The 19,549-nt window shown below is 40.8% G+C and overlaps 1 protein-coding gene across 1 annotated transcript in view; it reads right to left on the bottom strand.

Moving 5' to 3' along the window:
* Window positions 1-367: 367 nt before the first annotated feature.
* The window catches only part of SPAG17 (sperm associated antigen 17), a 413,793-nt gene continuing 394,611 nt past the window's right edge, over window positions 368-19,549 (bottom strand). The window contains exons 47-48 of the mRNA XM_007950259.1: window positions 8,454-8,598; window positions 368-507 (exon numbers count right to left, since the gene is read on the bottom strand). Of these exons, the coding sequence (XP_007948450.1) occupies window positions 368-507; window positions 8,454-8,598 (285 nt within the window). The remainder of the gene's footprint in view (window positions 508-8,453; window positions 8,599-19,549) is intronic.

The following is a 19,549-nucleotide window of genomic DNA, read 5'->3' as shown; positions in this document are numbered from 1 at the left end:
CGGTTGGAGAAAGGACTGGAGGGAGGCAACATGTCTGGCCTGGCAGTAATAGGCCTTGGGTTACTGCTGGTAATCCTGCCTTCCCCTTGTAGGGTTAGAGGAGGTCAGAACATGTGGCCTCCTTGTCGTTTTTGCACTTATTTATAAAATGGATAAAAATAATACCTATTTCATAGGTAGTGTGAGGATTAGCTAATATAACGCATATAAAGAGGCAGCTATTATAGTTAATGAAAGCATGCATTTTCATTCAACCAGGCCAAGTGTCTCACTGGTTTCTGGCTGTAAGAAGATGGGAACAAATCTGAGGTTAAGGCCTCACATCTGAATGACTGACATTCAAATTCTTGTTTATCACTTACTGGACCTAATATGGAGAAATTTTACGAGACATGAAGACTCCGAGTGAAGCAGAAGGAGTTGTGGAAGTCCTCTGGACCATGGGATTTTCTTTTTCCTGAGAAAAATCTTTTGATCTCTTATCATAATTGTTGCTTGTTACAACTGGTAAAATACTTGTTAAGGACAATGATTTTCATGACTAAATGTTTTGTACCTACTAACCCAAGTAACATTTTAGAATCATAAAATCTATACTCTAGCATCATTAGCTCAATTTTAGCTACTGTTGTGTCTAATGCAAATACTACATGCTCAGACTTAGAAGTGAGAGGATGGACACTGATCTAGAATTTCTTTTGACCCTTACCCCTCAGTGTATGTTTCTCTGCTAACTGTGGGAGGTCCTTTTATAGCAGCCGTCATCATAACTGGGTCCCAAACCACACCAATGTCCAGATTTTACGGGTTTTTTGGACAGAAAGGGAGTAGACCTTGAGAAATAGGCTATGGAAGTAGATAAAAAGATCTGATAAATCTTGTTCCTTCCCTTCTATCTTTGCCTAATAGATGGACTCTCTAAGCAAAGAAAGGATTTATTAGCATAAAGTAAATGACTTAATTGCAATTGATCTTAATTGCAAGATCAGCAACAGGGATTCAAGTACTCTAGACCAGTCTCTAACAACCTGTCTGAAAGAGCCTAATAGGGCTTGACTTAATTCACAGAGGCAAAATAGAGCTTTGGCTAATTTCCTTCTAACACGTTTTAAAACTCCTGCCCTCATTACTATAAGGGGAGTGAGGGGAATAGGGTTCCCTGTAAGTTCTTTCCTAATCACTCTATTATAAATTGCAATCCTCTAACACTCACTATACCCCCTTTTTGAAAACTACTTTTTTTTTTCTCCATTGCACTTATCAAAGTTCATATTTATTTACTGTCTCCCATACACACTGTAAGCTACCTAGGGCAGGAATTTCTATTTTATTTACTATTGTATTCCCAAAGCCTAGAACAGTTCTGGCACATTAGAGGCACTGATTCACTTTGAAGGAATAAATGAACAAATGAATGCATTTAACTCCATTTCTTTTGAAATCAAGATCATTTGACACAAGTCTCTGTAACTTTCTCCTTCACCTTAGAATGTCTGGATTCTTTCTTATCTTCAACCTCTCCCTTGCCTAGATTAATGCTTCGACTGTTCTTGATTATACCCTCTTCTGGAAGTTGCTGATTCAATTACTTCCTCTCATTCATATTTTAAATGTCTGTCTTCTGATCCATTTTCTTCGGCCTACAAACGTACTTAAGTCTACACTAAACTGAAAACCCTCCTTGAGGTATTATATTTTCTTGGTCTTTCCTTTAATATTTTCTTTTTGAAAGACAATCTAAATTTGGTACTTTCTAGTTTCTTAACACCCAGTCATTCTTTATCCTTTACAGTCTAGTTTTGCCCCAACCAAATCTAAGTCTTATTTGAAATCTGAGTTCTTACCAACTGTGTCCATTCTTTGCTTGAAATTCTATCTGTGGCTTATGAGATATTAAGTGATTTTCTAACTCCTGTTCTGTCTCCTCTGGCTTCTTTTCCTCCTGGTCCTCAAACAAATCCCAAATACCTGCTCCTTTCCCACACCTTCAGCCATTACCTCTGTGTAGACGATGCTTAAAATCAATATTTCTCCAGCTCTGACTTCTCAACCGAGATCTAGTCCTGCAGATCTGTGATTCATTACCTGAGCTCCAAACCTTAGCCTTGCCCTCTGTGTCTTATCTCCTTCCATTAATAGGTTCTCCCTCAGATTTTACAGTTTTTCTTACAAATATCTTTCATCCATGTCCCTTCTCCATGTGTACTGTTGCCACCCTATAGTTCTTGTCCTTACATTTGGCATATTGAAGTAGAATGGTTCTTTGTATCTCCAGTTGCTCTTCTTCAATTTTCCTAAAAAATAACACTGAATTCATTCTCATAAAGATAATACTAATCATATTAGGAGCTCTGGTAGCATAGTGCCTAAGGCACTTGACTGCTAACCAGAAGGCTGGTGGTTCAAACCCATCAGCCACTCCTCGGAAGGAAGATGGGACAATCTACTTCTGTAGTGATACTACCTCGGAAACCCAAGGAGGGGTCGCTATGAGTCAGGTCCGACTTGACGGCACATAACAACAACCATCATATCACCCACTGGATCAGAAATCTTCAGTGATTTACTATTGCTTAAATAATAAAGTCTAAATCAAGGGTTCAACAACTTCCATAACTTGACTCCAGCCAACTTTCCCACTACATTTCCTAATACTCCCTAGGCTCTCAGCAAATTGAAATTCCTGCTAATCCAGAACTCTATTTTGTCATAGTTTGAGTCATTCTCCCCCTAAAGTGTTCTTTTATAAAAAGTTTTTGCATTTTTTATGACTCAGCTCAAGTGGCTAAGGCACTTGACTGCTAACCAGAAGGCTGGCGGTTCAAACCCACCAGCCACTCCTCGGAAGGAAGGTTGGGCAATCCTACTTCCGTAGTGATACTGCCTCGGAAACCCAAGGAGGGGTCGCTATGAGTCAGGGCTGACTCGATGGCACATAACAACAACAACAACAAACAGCTCAAATATCAAATATACATGCATGTAACTACTACTCATTTATCAACTGTTTCATCCAACATTTTGCAGTTATGACAATAGCAAAAAAAAAAAAAAAAAAATCTACTATCCAAATATTTTGCCCATGAATGATATACATTTGGTAATAATGAATGCCAAGATGCAAGGCAATAATAATAATGGCTATAATGGTTATGTGTCCGTTTGGCTGGACCATGATTTCCAGTGGTTTGCCACTGACATAATGATGTAATTTGGCAACTGTGTGATGATGTAATTTGACAGTTATGTAATGATGTAATCATCTTCCATTTTGTGATCTAATGTGGTCATCCTTCATTCTGCATAATGCCAGTTTTCACATAACGACCTGGTTTTGGAAAATAACCATGTCAATAAATGAGGAATGGGTATATACATATATATTTATCTTAGTTATCTAATGCTGCTATTACAGAAATACCAAGTTGGTGGATTTAACAAACAGAAATTTACTTTCTCACAGTTTGGAAGCTGGAAGTCCAAATTTAGAGCACTGGCTCTAGGGGTAGGCTTTCTCTGTCAGTTCGGGAGAAAGGTCCTTCTCTCTTTGAGCTTCTGCTCCTGGGTTATCTTCATGTGACTTAGCATCTCTCTTTCCCTATCTCTACTTGTTTAATCTCTTTTATATTTCAAAAGAGAATGACTTAAGACATACCCTATACTAATCCTGTGTCATTAACATAACAAAGAAAACCCATTCCCAAATGAAATTATAACCACAGACATAGAAGCTAGGATTTACAATACATAATTTTTGGGGTCATAATTCAATCCATAACAATATGTATGTGTTCATGTATATACACATATATATATATATATACAGGTATGCACTGCTTAACATCCACAATATGTTCTGTGAAATAGGACATTATGTGATTTGGACATTATGCAGACACTGTATTATATACAGGCAGTCCCTGCACAAATCATAGTTAAATCCCTGTGAAGCTTATTATATTAAAACCCCATGGAGCTCACCAAATAAAGCCTGAGAGCTGTATCCACAGGATATAATAAGTAAGTTGGCCTTGTTGGGTGTGCACCTGGGCTGGGTAAAGGCTGTACTGGCAGCTGGATTGGGACTTGGCACATGTCAGGGTGCAGGGTGGGGAGAGAACTGAACAGGGGTAGTTGCAATGAGGTGGCTCTGGGTACCTGGTGAGGAATGTGGCTGGCTGTGGCAGCCCTGGCTGCTGTTGGTGTGTCCTCTTCCTAATCATCTGCAGCCACTGCCGTTGGTGCTGGGAGATGGGAGCCTGCAAGTGACCTGGGCCTGCTCGGTGCCACCAGCACCCACAGCAGGGGAAGAACTGTGGCAGTGCCGTTCTATACTGAGAGTGGAAGGCTGCATGGCCATTGGGTGGGTGAATGAAACCAGGGGAAGGGGTAGGAGGATGCAGAAGAGGAGGCACTATGGGGATTGAGATACTCCTTGGATTGGGATATGATCTCTGTTGCTCATTCATGATGGGAGTTTAGTATTTAATACCCTTAGGGGGAAATAATAAGCAAAAGGAGAGCATCTTTCCCTGTAAATGTGTGTGTGTGTGTGTGTGTGTACACATATGTTGGTCCTTAACTCATAGCAACCCCGTGCACAATGGGATTAGACCACTATAACCATGTATCTGTTAACACAAAGCAGTATATGACTTAGGTTCTTGGAGAAGTACATAATAGAATAGGAATCAAGTGTAGAGACTATTTCCACCACTAGATTATATAATGTCCTTTAAGATAGAATCTAATTATCTTCTTTCATATATGATAAGATTTCATAATGTCTCTTGTATATAATGTTGTTGTCATTGTTAGGTGCCATCAAGTCAGCTCTGACTCATAGCAACCCTATGTATAACAGAATGAAACACTGCTAGTGCATCATCTTCACAATCCTTGCTATACTTGAGCTTATCATTGCAGCCACTGTATCAGTCCATCTCATTAAAGTCTTCCCCTTTTCTGCTGACCCTCCACTTTATCAACCATGATATCCTTCTCCAGGGAATGGTCCCTTCTGACAACATGATCGAAGTAGGTGAAACAAAGTCTGGCTATTCTCACCTCCAAGGAGCATTCCAGCTGCACTGTTTCAGGCCGGATATGTTTGTTCTTCTGGCAGTCCATGGTATTTTTAGTATTCTTCACCAACTCCACAACTTGAATGCATCAACTATTGTTCAGTCTTCCTTGTTCATTGTCCAGCTTTCACATATAAATGTTTGCTGCTGTTATGTGCCATTGAGTCGGACCGACTCACAGTGACCCCTCCTTGGGTTTCCGAGGCAGTATCACTATGGAAGTAGATTGCCCCATCTTCCTTCCAAGGAGTGGCTGGTGGGTTTGAACTGCCAGCCTTCTGGTTACCAGTCAAGTGCCTTAGCCACTATGCTGCCAGAGCTCCCACATGCAAATGAGGAGATTGAAAATACCATAGCCTGGGTTAGATACATCCTTGTCTTCAAAGTGATATACTTACTCTTCAACACATTAAAGAGGTTTCTTTGTAGCAGATTTGTCTAGTGCAATATGACATCTGATTTCTTGACTATTGCTTCCATGGGCATTAACTGTGGATCCAAGTAAAATGAAACCCCTGACATTTATTGTGATGTTGCTTAGTGATGCAGTTGTGAGGAATTTTGTTTTATTTGAGATGTAATTTCTACTGAAGACTTAGTCTTTAATCTTCATCAATAAGTGCTTCAACTTATCTTCAGTTTCAGTAAGCAAGGTTGTGTCTTCTACACATCACAGGTTGTTCATGAGTCCTCCAATCCTGATGCCACATTCTTCTTCATGTAATCTAGCTTTTCAGATTATTTGCTCAGCATATAGATTGAATAAGTATGGTGAAAGGATACAATCCTGATGTGCTCCCTTCCTGATTTTAAACCATGCAGTATCCCCCTGTTCTGTTCAAATGACAGCCTCTTGGTCTATGTGCAGGTTCCTCTTGAGCACAATCAAGTGTTCTGGAGTTCCCATACTTTGTAATGTTATATATAATTTGTTATGATCCCCACAGTCAAGTACCTTTGCATAGTCAGTAAGACAAAAACATCTTTCAGATATTCTTTGCTTTCAGCTAAGATCCATCTGACATCAGCAATGATATCTCTTATTCCACATCCTTTTCTGAATCCAGCTTGAGTTTCCAGAAGTTCCCTGTTAATATACTGCTTCAACTGTTTTTGAATGATGTTCAGCAAAATTTTACTTGCATAGTGTTTGATAATTTCCACATTATTTTGGATCACCTTTCTTTGGAATAGGCAAAAACACTGACTTCCTCCTGTCAGTTGGCCAAGTAGCTGTTTCCAAATTACTTGGCGTACATAAGTAAGTGCCTCCAGTGATGCATCCTTTTGTTGAAATATCTGAATGGGTATTCCATCAATTCCTGGAGCCTTGTATTTCACCCATTTCCTTCAGTGCAGCTTCAACTTCTTCCTTCAATACCATTGGTTCTTGATCATATGCCACCTCCTGAAATAGTTGGACATTCATCAATTCTTTCTGGTACAGTGACTCTCTATTTCTTCCATCTTCTTTTAATGCTTCCTGCGTCATTCAACATTTTGCCCATAGAATCCTTCAATATTGCACCTTGAAGCTTGAATATTTACTTCAGATCCTTCACCTTGAGAAATGCTGAATGTGTTCTTCCCTTTTGGTTTTCTAACTCCAGGTCTTTGCATATTTCTTTATAATAATTGACTTTGTCTTCTTCATCTGCTTTTTTGAAATCTTCTGTCCAGCTCTTTTGTCATTTCGTTCACTTTAACTAGTTTCAGTTTCTTCTGACATCCATTTTGGTCTTTTCTTCCCTTCCTATTGTTCTAGTTACCTAGTGCCACTCTGACAAGAATATACCACAAATGGGATGGCCTTAACAAACAGGAGTTTATTCTTAACAATTTGGAGGCTTTAAGTCCAAGTTCAAATTGACAGGCTCTTGGGACTGGGTGAAAGGCCCTCAACCTTGGGGTCCAGCTTTGCCTCCTACTCCCAGTCCACTGGCACTAGAGCTGTTTCTTCACTCAGACAGCTGTTGGCTGCTGAGGCTGAGAAGCCCCAAGGTTGACAAGTAAAAAGGCACAGTCCTGATGTTACCAAACCACACGGTAGGCCATTAACTTAAGTGCATTGTAAGTCCCAAGGTCGGCAGAGCATAGCAGGGTGCTGAACAATGACATGGCTACACACAGAGTCCAAGTGTGCCATAAGCTAGAGACCATTCCCAAGGCTTCTCCTTATATACAGGAAGCAGGCCACATCCCAAAGGCAGCTCCTTAGCTGCTTGTGGTAGATCCTACCATGGAGTTGATTGCCAGTCTCATCATGGGGAATAACTCCCACCAGCTGCCCAGCCACTCAACCAGGCCTAGCCAAGTTGACACACAAACATAACCACCACACCTGTCTTTTTCTTCATGTATGATGTTCTTGATGTCATCCCACAAGTGATCTTGCTTTCAGTCATTGATGTTTAATGCTTCAAACTATTCTTCAGAAAGTCTCTAAATTCAGGTAGGATATAATCAAGGTTATATTTTGGCTCTCATGGACTTATTTTAATTTTTTTCAGCTTCAACTTACACTTGCATATGAGCAAGTGATGGTCTAGTCCACAGTCAACTCCGACCTTGCTTGGCTAAAGATATTGAGCTTCTTCATTGTCTCTTTTCACAGAGTAGTCAATCTGAATTCTGTGTATTTCAGCCAGCAAGGTGCACATGTATAGCCATCATTTATGTTGTTGATAAAAGGTATTTGCAATGAATAAGTTGTTGGTCTTACAAGATTCTATCACATGATCTCCAGCATCTTTTCTATCACCAAGGCGATATTTTCCAGCCACCAATGACTCTTCATCATTTCTAACTTTCGCATTACAATCACCAGTAAATAATCAATACATCTTGATTATATGTTTGGTCAATTTCAGACTGTAGAAGTTGATAAAAATATTCAATTTCTTTCATCTTTGGCTTTAGTGGTTGGTGCATAAATTCTAATAATAGTAGTATTAATTGTACTCTATGCTATCTGTATAGCTAGAGATACTGAATGTAGGCATACATACATAATTAGTGACAAGTCAACATTTGTAATAAGAAATTGTCTATCTACGGTAGTTAGATTATAAGTTATTTTGGTTACAGAAACTTGCTTTTTAATTTTTATTCTCATTGCCTCATCTCCCATCAATAGCCAGTACTGTTGACTTTTATTCGATTTGCAGTTATCACACATATACTATGTGTCAGGCATTTTGCTAAATACTTGCAAAGATGAAGACACAGTCTTTCTCCTGAGATATTTCACTATCATTCTAAAGACAGAATTAAAGGGATTAGAAAATAGCACTTTGACTCTATATTTTCCTGGCACAAATGTAATATTTTCACTGTATAAGATTATTCAAATTGAACTTCAAAGGATATTTGCTTCCACAGGTAAGAACAGAACATCATGCTCAGTCATAATCTCAATATTGTGAGAGATGTGTGCTGATCCCTTGGCACCATCCTCACCAACAGCCATTGCAAATAACTCCACTTTTAGGTCTGCATGTAAACCAGCTGCCACCTAGAAGACACAAAACACAAAGCTTATTAAAAAGTCTTTTTTTTTTCTCAATTGGCATAACATACTGCACAAAACATTGTTCCACCTCCTATTTTGGCTAGTAGTGACTGGGATCTTAAAAGCTTGCAAGCAGCCATCTAGATGCAACAATAGCTCTCTCCTTGTCCAGAGCAAAGAATGAAGAAAACCAAAAATTCATGGAAACAATTAGTCCTCGTGACTGGTACACCATGTGATCCTCAGCCTATATGACTATGAGACCGGAAGAACTACATGGTGCCCAGCTACCACTGTCAACCATTTGGAGGGTGATCTATGTAGGAGATCCTGGATATATAGAGAGAACAATGTGGAACAAAACTCAAAATCATGTGGGGGGAGAAAAAGGGGGAGAGGGACCAGAAAAGAAAAAAAAAAAAGTCTTTTTTTTAATGGGCTGGGCATAATGACAAAGGCCCAAATTTGTTCTTCTTTTCAAAGGCTATGATATACCACAACCCAAATTCTGGGAAACCAGAGTTCTCCAATAGCTAAAATAGAGTGATCTCCTTCAGTGAAAACAGATCCTCTTGGGATCACAACTTACAACAAATGACAGGTGGCATGATGATACCAAAGCAAACCAAACCAACTGCTGTTGAGTTGATTCTGACTCATAGCGACCCTACAGGACAGAGTAGAACTGACCCAAAGGGTTTCCAAAGCTGTTAATCTTTGTAGAAGCAGACTGGCACATCTTTCTTGCACAGAGTAGCTGGTGGATTCAAACCACCTACCTGTTTTGATTAGCAGCCAAGTGCTTTGACATGACGATAGAGGTAAATTTTTCCTTAAACCAAACGTTTTTTCTTACAATAGCACATATAAGAATAGAAGTGATAATAGAACACTACCAATAACAGGACATACAGAAATAAATGTTCTAAATTAAGGTATTCTCCCAAGTACTCAGAAAGAAAGTGGAATCTCTGTTGTTGTTAGGTGCCGTCGAGTCACTTCTGACTCATAGCAACCCCATGCACAGCAGAACAAAACACCACCCAATCCCGCGCCAGCTCCATGATCCTTGCTATACATGCTTGAGCCCATTGTCGCAGCCACCGTGTCAATCCATCTTGCCCAAGGCCTTCCCCTCTTTCGTCAATCCTCCACTTTACCAAGCATGACATCCTTCTCCAGGGAATGGTCCCCTCTGACAACATGACCAAAGTCGGTGAGATGAAGTTTGGCCATCCTCGCTTCCAAGGAGCATCTTGGCTACACTTCTTCTGGGACAGATCTGTTAGTTCTTTTGGCAGTCCATAGTACCTTCAGCATTCTTCGCAGCACCACAACTCAAAAGCATCAACTCTTCTTTGGTCTTCCTTATTCATTGTCCAGCTCTCACATGCATATGAGGCAATTGGAAATACATTGGCCTGTGTCAGGTGCACCTTAGTGCTCAAGGAGACATCTTGCTCCTCAGTATTTGAAACAGTTCCTTCACAGCTGACCTACCCAGTTCTACACATCATCTAATGTCCTGACTGCTGCTTCCATTGGCCTCGATTGTAGAACCAAGCAACGTGAATTCTTTGACAACCTCAGTCTTTTCTCTATTTATTGTGATGCTGCTTATTGGTCCAGTTGTGAGGATTTTTGTCTTCTTTATATTGAGATGTAATTCATACTGCAGACTGTGTTCTTCAATCTTCATCAGTAAGTGCCTCAAGTCACCCTCACTTTCAGCAAGCAAAGTTGTATCATCAACGTATCTCAGGTTGTTAATGATTGTTCCTCCAATCCTGATGCTACGTTTTTCTTCATATAGTCCAGCTCCTTGGATTATTTGAACAGCATACAGACTGAATAAGTATGGGGAAAGGATACAACCCTGACACACTCCCTTCCTGATTTTAAACCATGCAGTGTCCCCTTGTTCCGTTCGAATGACAACCTCCTGGTCAAGGTACAGGTTCTCGATGAGACAATCAAGTGTTTGAGAATTCCCATTCTTCTCAATGTTATCCATAATTTATCATGATTCACACAATAAAATGCCTTTGTATAGTCAATAAAGCACAAGTAAACATCTTTCTGGTATTCTTTGCCTTGAGCCAAGATCCATCTGACAACAGCGATGATATCCCTTGTTCCACGTCCTCTTCTGAATCCAGCTTGCACCTCTGGAAGTTCTCTGTCAGTATACTGCTGCAACCGTTTTTGAATTATTTTCAGTAAGATCTTACTTGTGTGCGATATTAATGATACTGTTTGATAATTTCCACATTCTCTGGGATCACCTTTCTTTGGAATGAGTACAAATATGGATCTCTTCCAGTCAGTTGGCCAGATAGCTGTCTTCCAAATCTCTTGGCATAACTGAGTGAGTGTCTCCAGTGCGACATCCGTTTGTTGAAATATCTCAATGGGTATTCCATCAGTTCCCGGAGCCTTGTTCTTTGCCAATTCCTTCATTGCAGCTTTGACTTCCTCCTTCAGTGCCATTGGTTCTAGATCATTTGCCACCTCCTGAAATGGATGAACATTGACCAGTTCTTTTTGGTACAGTGACTGTGTGTATTCCTTCCATCTTCTTTTGATGTTCCCTGCATCATTCAATGTTTTGCCCTTAGAATCTTTCAATATTGCAACTTGGGCTTAAATTTTTTCCTCAATTCTTTCAGCTTGAGAAATGCTGAGCCTGTTCTTCCTTTTGGTTTTCTAACTCCAGGTCTTTGCACATTTCATTATAGTGATTGGCTTTGTCTTCTCGAGCTGCTCTTTGAAATCTTTGGTTCAATTCTTTTATCTTGTCATTTCTTCCATTTGCTTTAGCTACTCTCTGCTGAAGGGCAAGTTTCAGAGTCTCTTCTGTCATTGGTCTTCTCTTCTTTTGTTGTCTTTTTAGTGACCTCTTGCTTTCTTCATGGATGATGCTCTTGATGTCATCCCATAATTCATCTGGTTTCCGGTCATTGGTGTTTAGTGCATCAAATCTATTCTTTAGATGGTCTCTAAATTCAGGAGGGATATATTCTAGATCATATTTTCACTCTCATGGACTTGTTTTAATTGTCTTTAACTTCAAGTTGAACTTGCATATGAGCTGTTGATGGTCTTTTCCACAATCAGCTCCTAGCCTGGTTTTGGCTGAAGATATTGAGCTTTTCCATTGCCTCTTGCCACAGATGTAGTCAATCTGATTCCTGTGTGATCCATCTGGTGGAATCTCTACAACCTTTCAAATGGCATATGCAAAGTACAGCCCCTAAAGGAACACTAAATTGTGGTATTTCCCATTCCCCTACATTTCCCCAGAGATCCAGACTAGAATGACCTTCCCAACTTTCCACATGACTAAAACAGAAACTGTGTCCTTCACCACCCACACACCTTGACCCTCCCCAAACCTTCCCTCCATGTATCCTACCATTTGCACCAGTATTCACCAATTGTTCTTTGAATAATCCTAGGAGCAAGCTGTCTCTAATTTTTCTGTTACTTTCAAGCTTCCTATTCCTCTACCCAATGGATTAGCAAACCTTTCTGGTTCACCTTCCTAACTATATCTACTATCTCCAGTATCACTGACAGTCCACCAGGATCTTTGCAAAAATGTAGCCAAGACAATTCTTATCCTTTATTCTTCATGTTGCAGACATAGGAATATTTTTTTAATATAAATTTATGCATTCTTATCACTTCTACTTACAACTATTACATTTAGAATAAAATTTGAAGTCTTGCAATGGTCTCTAAAAGGACACTCCATGATCTTACTCCTTTATACCTATCTTATCTCATTTCCTATTTCCCTTATCCTTGCTCATTATGCTCCAGCTATACTGGCCTTTCTGTTCTTCTGAGAAACCAAGTTTGCTCTCCCCATGCCTCACCCACACACCATGGTACCTTGCTGTACTTGCAGTTCCCCCCAGCCTGGAATATTTATTTTTGCAGGTCTTTGATGAACTGGCTTCTAAGTCCTCCCACTATGATGTAAGCTCTACAAGATCAAGGACCTTCTCTGTCTTACTCCCATTTGCATCCCCAGCAACTAGGCCAAGAACAGTGCCTGGAAAGAGTAAGTACTTGATAAATAACTCTTGGAAAGTTTTGACTAAATACATGAATACTGAGAAAATATGCTTGAGTATAAAATATCCTTGGAGAATTAATTGTAATGTACCTGAAAGGCTCTGAGAAGTCCTGCAGTAAAACAGAACAAAACCCTATGTAACTCAGCTTAATACTGTTACCAAAGTTAGTTATTTAAAAAGTTTTTCTTTTTTCCCCTCTAAGTAACACTGTGTTAGACTGGGGTCTCTAGAGAAGCAAAACCAGGGAAGCTTATATGTACAGAGAGGGAGAGACAGAGAAATTTATCTTAGGAAAATGGCTCATGCACTTACAGAAGTTGGCAAGTATCAAGTTCCTGGATCAAACGTCAAATTGGAGGCTGTTCCTGACTCACACAGCTGCAGGGGCTGACAAGCTCAGGGTTGGCAAGCAATATACTGGCTGTTGGCACCAGTGGATGACAAATCCAAGATCACCAGGCAGAATGTTGTATTGTTTCCTCATGGACAGTAGGCAGCACAAAAGGATCCAGATCCACAGAAGATTCTCTCATTTTCCCGGGATGTCCATATATATATAGATATATATATAGGAAGCAGGTCACCCCCCCTAGGGAAACTCCCTTTCAATGGACTGGCTTCTCAAAGCATACACATCCGATCTCCTCATGGGAATAACCATATCACAACTGCTTAAACTACTCGGAATCATGGTCCAGCCAAGTTGAACACAACCCCAACTATCACAGGCCACCCCTTGTCAACTTGGCAGTTATACACATGTCCTTAACTCATATAATCTCTAAATAAGGACAATTATAAAGTCATATTTGCACCTAACAGGATACACTAACACGCGTACAACTGAAATGCATTAACCCTGTTTACATTTCATAGTTCATAACCGAAGAAAACAAAAATATTTGATGCACACATACATGGAAGAAATATAGCAATCACAGTCCTTGTTTTTGCAATTGGTCACATGGTCATAGCTGATATTCAGAACTGCCTTCTTCTACCACCCATTCCATATTTCCCTTGCCCTCAGCAAGCACCTCAGCTGGTCCTGGTTCTTTGTCTGGTGGGATGACCCAAACCTTCATTCCTGAAGGATCTGGGCCATTAGTAGTCATATCAGAATTGGGTTGCTGTAATTTTCCATTGATTTTAATCACAGAGCATGGTAGTACTAAGAGATGTCCTAAGGACTCTCCTGTTTTCTAGGCATACTCTATCTTTACCTCCATTATGTAATATCAATCCAATTTCCCCTAGGTAATTAGGATCTGTCACACCAGACAGTACAGTAACTCCCTTCTTTGTTGATCCAGAGGCAGGAGGAAGCCAAAATGGCCAGGTGGCATTCTTAATTTCCAGTTCAATGCAATCAGTATTGTCTCCAGGTGGGAGTGTTCCTCCCTTTGGGACTAAGATCTCCAGACCCACTGAGCATAGGATAGCAGGGATGGAAGCAAAAATTTTTTGAGTGGGTCAATAGGAGCAATGAGTGGTACCACTCCCATTTCCACCCCTTGGTTCCTGGACCCATGAATCCTGGCTATTGGAGAAACAGAACCATATATTGGATGCTGGTTTAGAGCATATACAGCCTCCTGGAGAACATTGCCCCAACCCTTGAAGGAAATGCCATCTAGCTGGTGACATAATTGTGTTTTCAGTAGGCCATTCCATCGTTCTATCAAGCCAGCTGCTTCAGGATGATGGGGAACATGGTAAGACCACTGGATTCCATGAGCATAGGCTCATTGCCTTACTTCACTTACTGTGAAGTGAGTTCCTTGATCCAAAGCAATGCTGTGTGGGATACCATGATGGTACACAAGGCATTCTGTAAGTCCCAGGATGGTAGTTTTGGCAGAAGCATTGCACACAAGGAAGGCAAATTCATACCAGAATAAGTATCTATTCCAGTAAGGACAAAATTCTGTCCTTTCCATGATGGAAGTGGTCCAGGGTAATCAACTTGCCGCCAGGTTGCCAGTTGATCACCCTGATGAATGGTTCCATATCATGGACTCAGTGTTGCTCTCTGCTGCTAGCAGATTGGTCACTCAGCAGTGGCGGTAGCCAAATCAGCCTTGGTAAGTGGAAGTCCATGTTGTTGAGCCCATGCATAACCTCCATCCCTGCCACCATGGCCACTTTGTTCTTAAGCCCATTGGGCAATGACAGGAGTAGCTTGGGGAAAATGACTGCTTTCCACAGAACTTGTCATCCTATCCACTTGATTGTTAAAGTCCTCCTCTGCCGAGGTCACCTTTTGGTGGGCATTCACATGAGACAAATATCTTTATCCCTTTGGCCCATTCAAAGAGATCTATACACATATCTCTTTCCTATACATCCTTGTCACCAATTTTCCAATCATGCTCCTTCCAAGTCCCAGACCATCCAGCCAAGCCATCGGCCACAGCAAATGAATCTGTACACAATTGTACATCTGGCCATTTCTTGTTCCATGCAAAGTGAACAGCCAGATGCACGGTTCAAAGTCATGCCTATTAGGAGGAATTCCTTTCACCACAATCCTTCAAGGAAGTCCCAGAAAGGGGCTGCATGCCACTGCTGTCCAATTTCAAGTGGTGCCTGCATATCGCACAGAATCATCTGTAAACCAGACACGAGTCTTCTCTTCCTCAGTCAACTGATCATAAGGAACTCCCCATGAGGCCATAGATGCAGACTGGGAGAGGGAAGGTAATGTTACTGGAGTGGACATTAGTCATTTGGGCCACTACTTCATGCAACTTAACTTGTGCCTTCAGGTCCTGCTCGAGCCCGATCTCTGATGTACCACTTCCACTTAATGAGGGAGTGCTGCTGTGCACATCCAGCTTTATGACTCTGTGAGTCAGACAACACCCAGTTCATGATGGGCAGCTCAGGCCTCATGGTGACTTTGTGGCCCATGGTTAGGTGGTCAGTCTCTACTAAAGCCCAGTAACAAGCCAAAAGCCATTTCTCAAAAGGAGAGTAGTTATCTGCAAAGGATGGCAGGGTTTTGCTCCAAAATCCCAAGGGTCTGTGTTGTGTTTCACCAATAGGGAACTGCCAAAGACTCCAAACAGCATCTCTATCTGCCAGAGACACTTCAAGCACCATTGGATCAACCAGATCATATGCCCCAAGTGGCAGAGCAGCTTGTATGGCAGCCTGAACCTGTGGCAGAGCCTTCTGTTGTTCTGGGCCCCACTCAAAACTAGCAGCTTTCCGAGTCACTTGATAAATAGGCTGCAGCAACACACCCAAATGAGGGATATGTTGCCTCCAAAATGCAAAGAGGCCCACCAGACATTGTACCTCCTTTTTAGTTGTGAGGGAAGCCAAATTCAGTAACATCCTTCACTTTAGTAGGAATATCTAGACATGCCCCACACCATTGGACCCCTAGAAATTTCACTGAGGTGGAAGGTGCCTGAATTTTTCTTGGGTAATTTCCCACCCTCCTAGCATGCATGTGCCTCACCAATAAGTCTAGAGTCATCGATACTTCTTCCTTGGGTTGCTGTAGTTTTCCATTGATTTTAAAACTTCTTCCTTACTAGGTCCAATCAGCATAATGCCATCAATATAATGGATCAGCATGATGTCTTGTGGAAGGTAAAGGAGATCAAGATCCCTACGGACTAAATTATGACATAGTGCTGGGGAGTTGATAAACCCCTGAGGAAGCACTTGGAAAGTATATTGTTGGCCTTGTCAGCTTAAAACTGCTTCTGATGGTCCTTTGAAATCAGTATCAAGAAAAAGGCATTAGCCAGATCAATAGCTGCATACCAAGTCCCAGGAGATGTACTAATTAGCTCAAGCAATGAAATCACATCAGGAACAGCAACTGCAATTGGAGTCACCACCTGATTAAGTTTATGATAATCCACTGTCATTCTCCAAGAGCCATCTGTTTTTTGCACAGGCCAAATAGGTGAGTTAAATGAGTATGTAGAAGGAATTACCACTCTTGCATCCTTCAAGTTTTTGATGGTGGCATTAATTTCTGTAATCCCTCCAGGGCTGTGTTATTGCTTTTGGTTTACTATTTTTCTAGGTAGAGTAGTTCTAATGGCTTCCACTTGACTTTTACCATAACAGCCCTTACTGCACATGTCAGGGACTCAATGTGGGAATTCTACCAACTGCTGATATATCTATTCTAATTATGCATTGTGGAACTGGGGAAATCACTACAGGATTGGTTCAGGGACCCACTGGACCCACTGTGAGACACACCTAAGCTAAGACTCCATCAATAACTAGATCTCCATATGCCCCCACTCTGACTGCTGGGCCACGTTTTGGGTCTTCTGGAGTCAGTGTCAGTTCAGAGCCAGTATCCAGTAATCCCTGAAAAGTCTGATTATTTCCTTTCCCCCAACTCTTGTAAAAGGCCTCAGATCCCTTTGGAGAAGTCTAGGAGAAAGATTGACAGTATATATTTTTGGCAGTGTAGTGGGGTCTTTTCTCAAGGGGACCCAGCCTCCCCTTCATTCAAGGAGCTGTGGGTATTTAAACTGACTCAAGTCTAGGAATTGATTGAAGGGCTGTGACTCTGTATCCTAGCAATTCAATCTAGACTGCTGTTCATGTGACCTAGAATTCTGTCTATATAGATCAAATAAATATTTAGTAGGTTTCCCATAAATATTCTGATTGCTGTCTCGAATCTGCTGTCCATTATGGTAACTACACCCACCTTGTCTTCATCAATTAACTGCTGCCACTTGGCCCCTACTACCACAGGGTCCAATCAAGATGTGTTGCTTATCACTGGTGATTGGAATGCAAAAAAAAAAAAAAAAAAAATCCCTGGTAGTTGGAAAATTTGGCCTTAGTGACAGAAATAACACTGGAGATTGCATGATAGAGTTTTGCAAGACCAACAACTTATTCATTGCAAAAACTCTTTTCAAACAGCACAAACAACAGCTATACATATGGACATCATCAAATGGAGTACACAGGAATCAAATTGACTACATCTGTGGCAAGAGGCGATGGAAAAGCTCAATATCTTCAGCCAAAACAAGGCCAGGAGCTGATTATGAAACAGACAGATCATCAACTGCTCATATGTAAGTTCAACTTGAAGTTGAAGACAATTAAAACAAGTCCACAAGAGCCAAAACATGATCTAGAATATATCCCTCCTGCATTTATAGACCATCTAAAGAACAGATTTGATGCATTGAACACCAATGACCGAAAACCAGAAAAATTGTGGGATGACATCAAGAGCATCATCCATGAAGAAAGCAAGAGGTCACTAAAAATACGAGAATGAAAGACCAAAATGGATGTCAGAAGAGACTCTGAAACTTGCCCTTGAGTGAAGAATAGCTAAAGCAAATGGAAGAAATGACAAGATAAAAGAGCTGAACAGAAGATTTTCAAAGAGCAGCTTGAGCAGACCAAGCCAATTATTATAATGAAATGTGCAAAGACCTGGAGTTAGAAAATCAAAAGGGAAGAACGTGCTCGGCATTTCTCAAGTTGAAAGAATTGAGGAAAAAATTTGAGCCTCATATTGCAATATTGATAGGTTCTATGGGCAAAATATTGAATGATGCAGGAAGCATTAAAAGAAGATGGAAGGAATACACAGTATCACTGTACCAAAAAGAACTAGTCGATCTTCATCCATTTCAGGAGGTGGCATATGTTCAAGAACCAATGGCATTGAGCGAAGAGGTCGAAGGTGAGCTGAGGGAATTGGCGAGGAACAAGACTCCAGGAATTGATGGAATACCCATTGAGATATTTCAACAAACAGATGCCACACTGGAGGCACTGACTCGGTTATGCCAAGAAATTTGGAAGACAGCTACCTGGCCAACCAACTGGAAGAGATCCATATTTGTAGCCATTCCAAAGAAAGGTGATCTCACAGAATATGGTAATTATTGAATATTATTAATATTGCATGCAAGTAAAATCTTACTGAAGATAATTCAAAAACATTGCAGCAGTATATTGACAGAGAACTTCCAGAGGTGCAGGCTGGATTCAGAAGAGGATGTGGCACAAGGGATATCATTGCTGATGTCAGATCGATTTTCGCTCAAAGTAAAGAATACTAGAAAGATGTTTACTTGTATTTTATTGATGATGCAAAAGCATTTGATTGTGTGGATCATAACAAATTGTGGATAACATTGAGAAGAATGGGTATTCCAGAACACTTAATTGTACTCATGAGGAACCTGTACACAGACCAGGAGGCTGTCATTCAAACAGAAAAAGCAAACACTGCATGGTTTAAAATCAAGATGGGAGTGAGTCCGGGTTGTATCCTTTCACCATACTTGTTCAATCTGTATGCTGAGCAAATAATCTGAGAAACTGGACTAGATGAAGAAGAACATGCCATCAGGATTGGAGGAAGAATCATTAGCAACCTGCGATACGCTGACGACACAACTTTGCTTTCTGAAACTGAGGATGACTTGAAGTACTTGCTGATGAAGATTGAAGAATACAGTCTGCAGTACGGATTACATGTCAATATAAAGAAAACAAAAATCCTCACAACTGGACCTATAAGCAGTATTACGATAAATGGAGAAAGGTTTGAAATTGTCAAAGACTTTCCCATTGCTTGGTTCTATAATCGACGTGAATGGAAGTAGCAGTCAGGACATCAGATGATGTATAGCACTGGGGAAATCAGCTGCAAAGGACCTTTTTCAAGTGCTGCAGAGCAAAAATGTCTCCTTGAGGACTAAGGTGCACCTGACACAAGCCATGGTATTTTCAGTCGCCTCATATGCATGCGAGAGCTGGACAATGAATAAGGAAGACCGAAGAAGAGTTGATGCTTTTGAGTTGTGGTGCTGGCGAAGAATGCTGAAAGTACCATGGACTGCTAAAAG

Source organism: Orycteropus afer, unplaced genomic scaffold (genome assembly GCF_000298275.1).
Source record: "Orycteropus afer afer isolate SDZICR_OR568_19922 unplaced genomic scaffold, OryAfe1.0 scaffold00010, whole genome shotgun sequence".
Lineage (NCBI taxonomy): Eukaryota > Metazoa > Chordata > Mammalia > Tubulidentata > Orycteropodidae > Orycteropus > Orycteropus afer.
The sequence above is the reverse complement of the archived record's forward strand: the minus strand, read 5'-3'. Positions and strand labels throughout refer to the sequence as shown.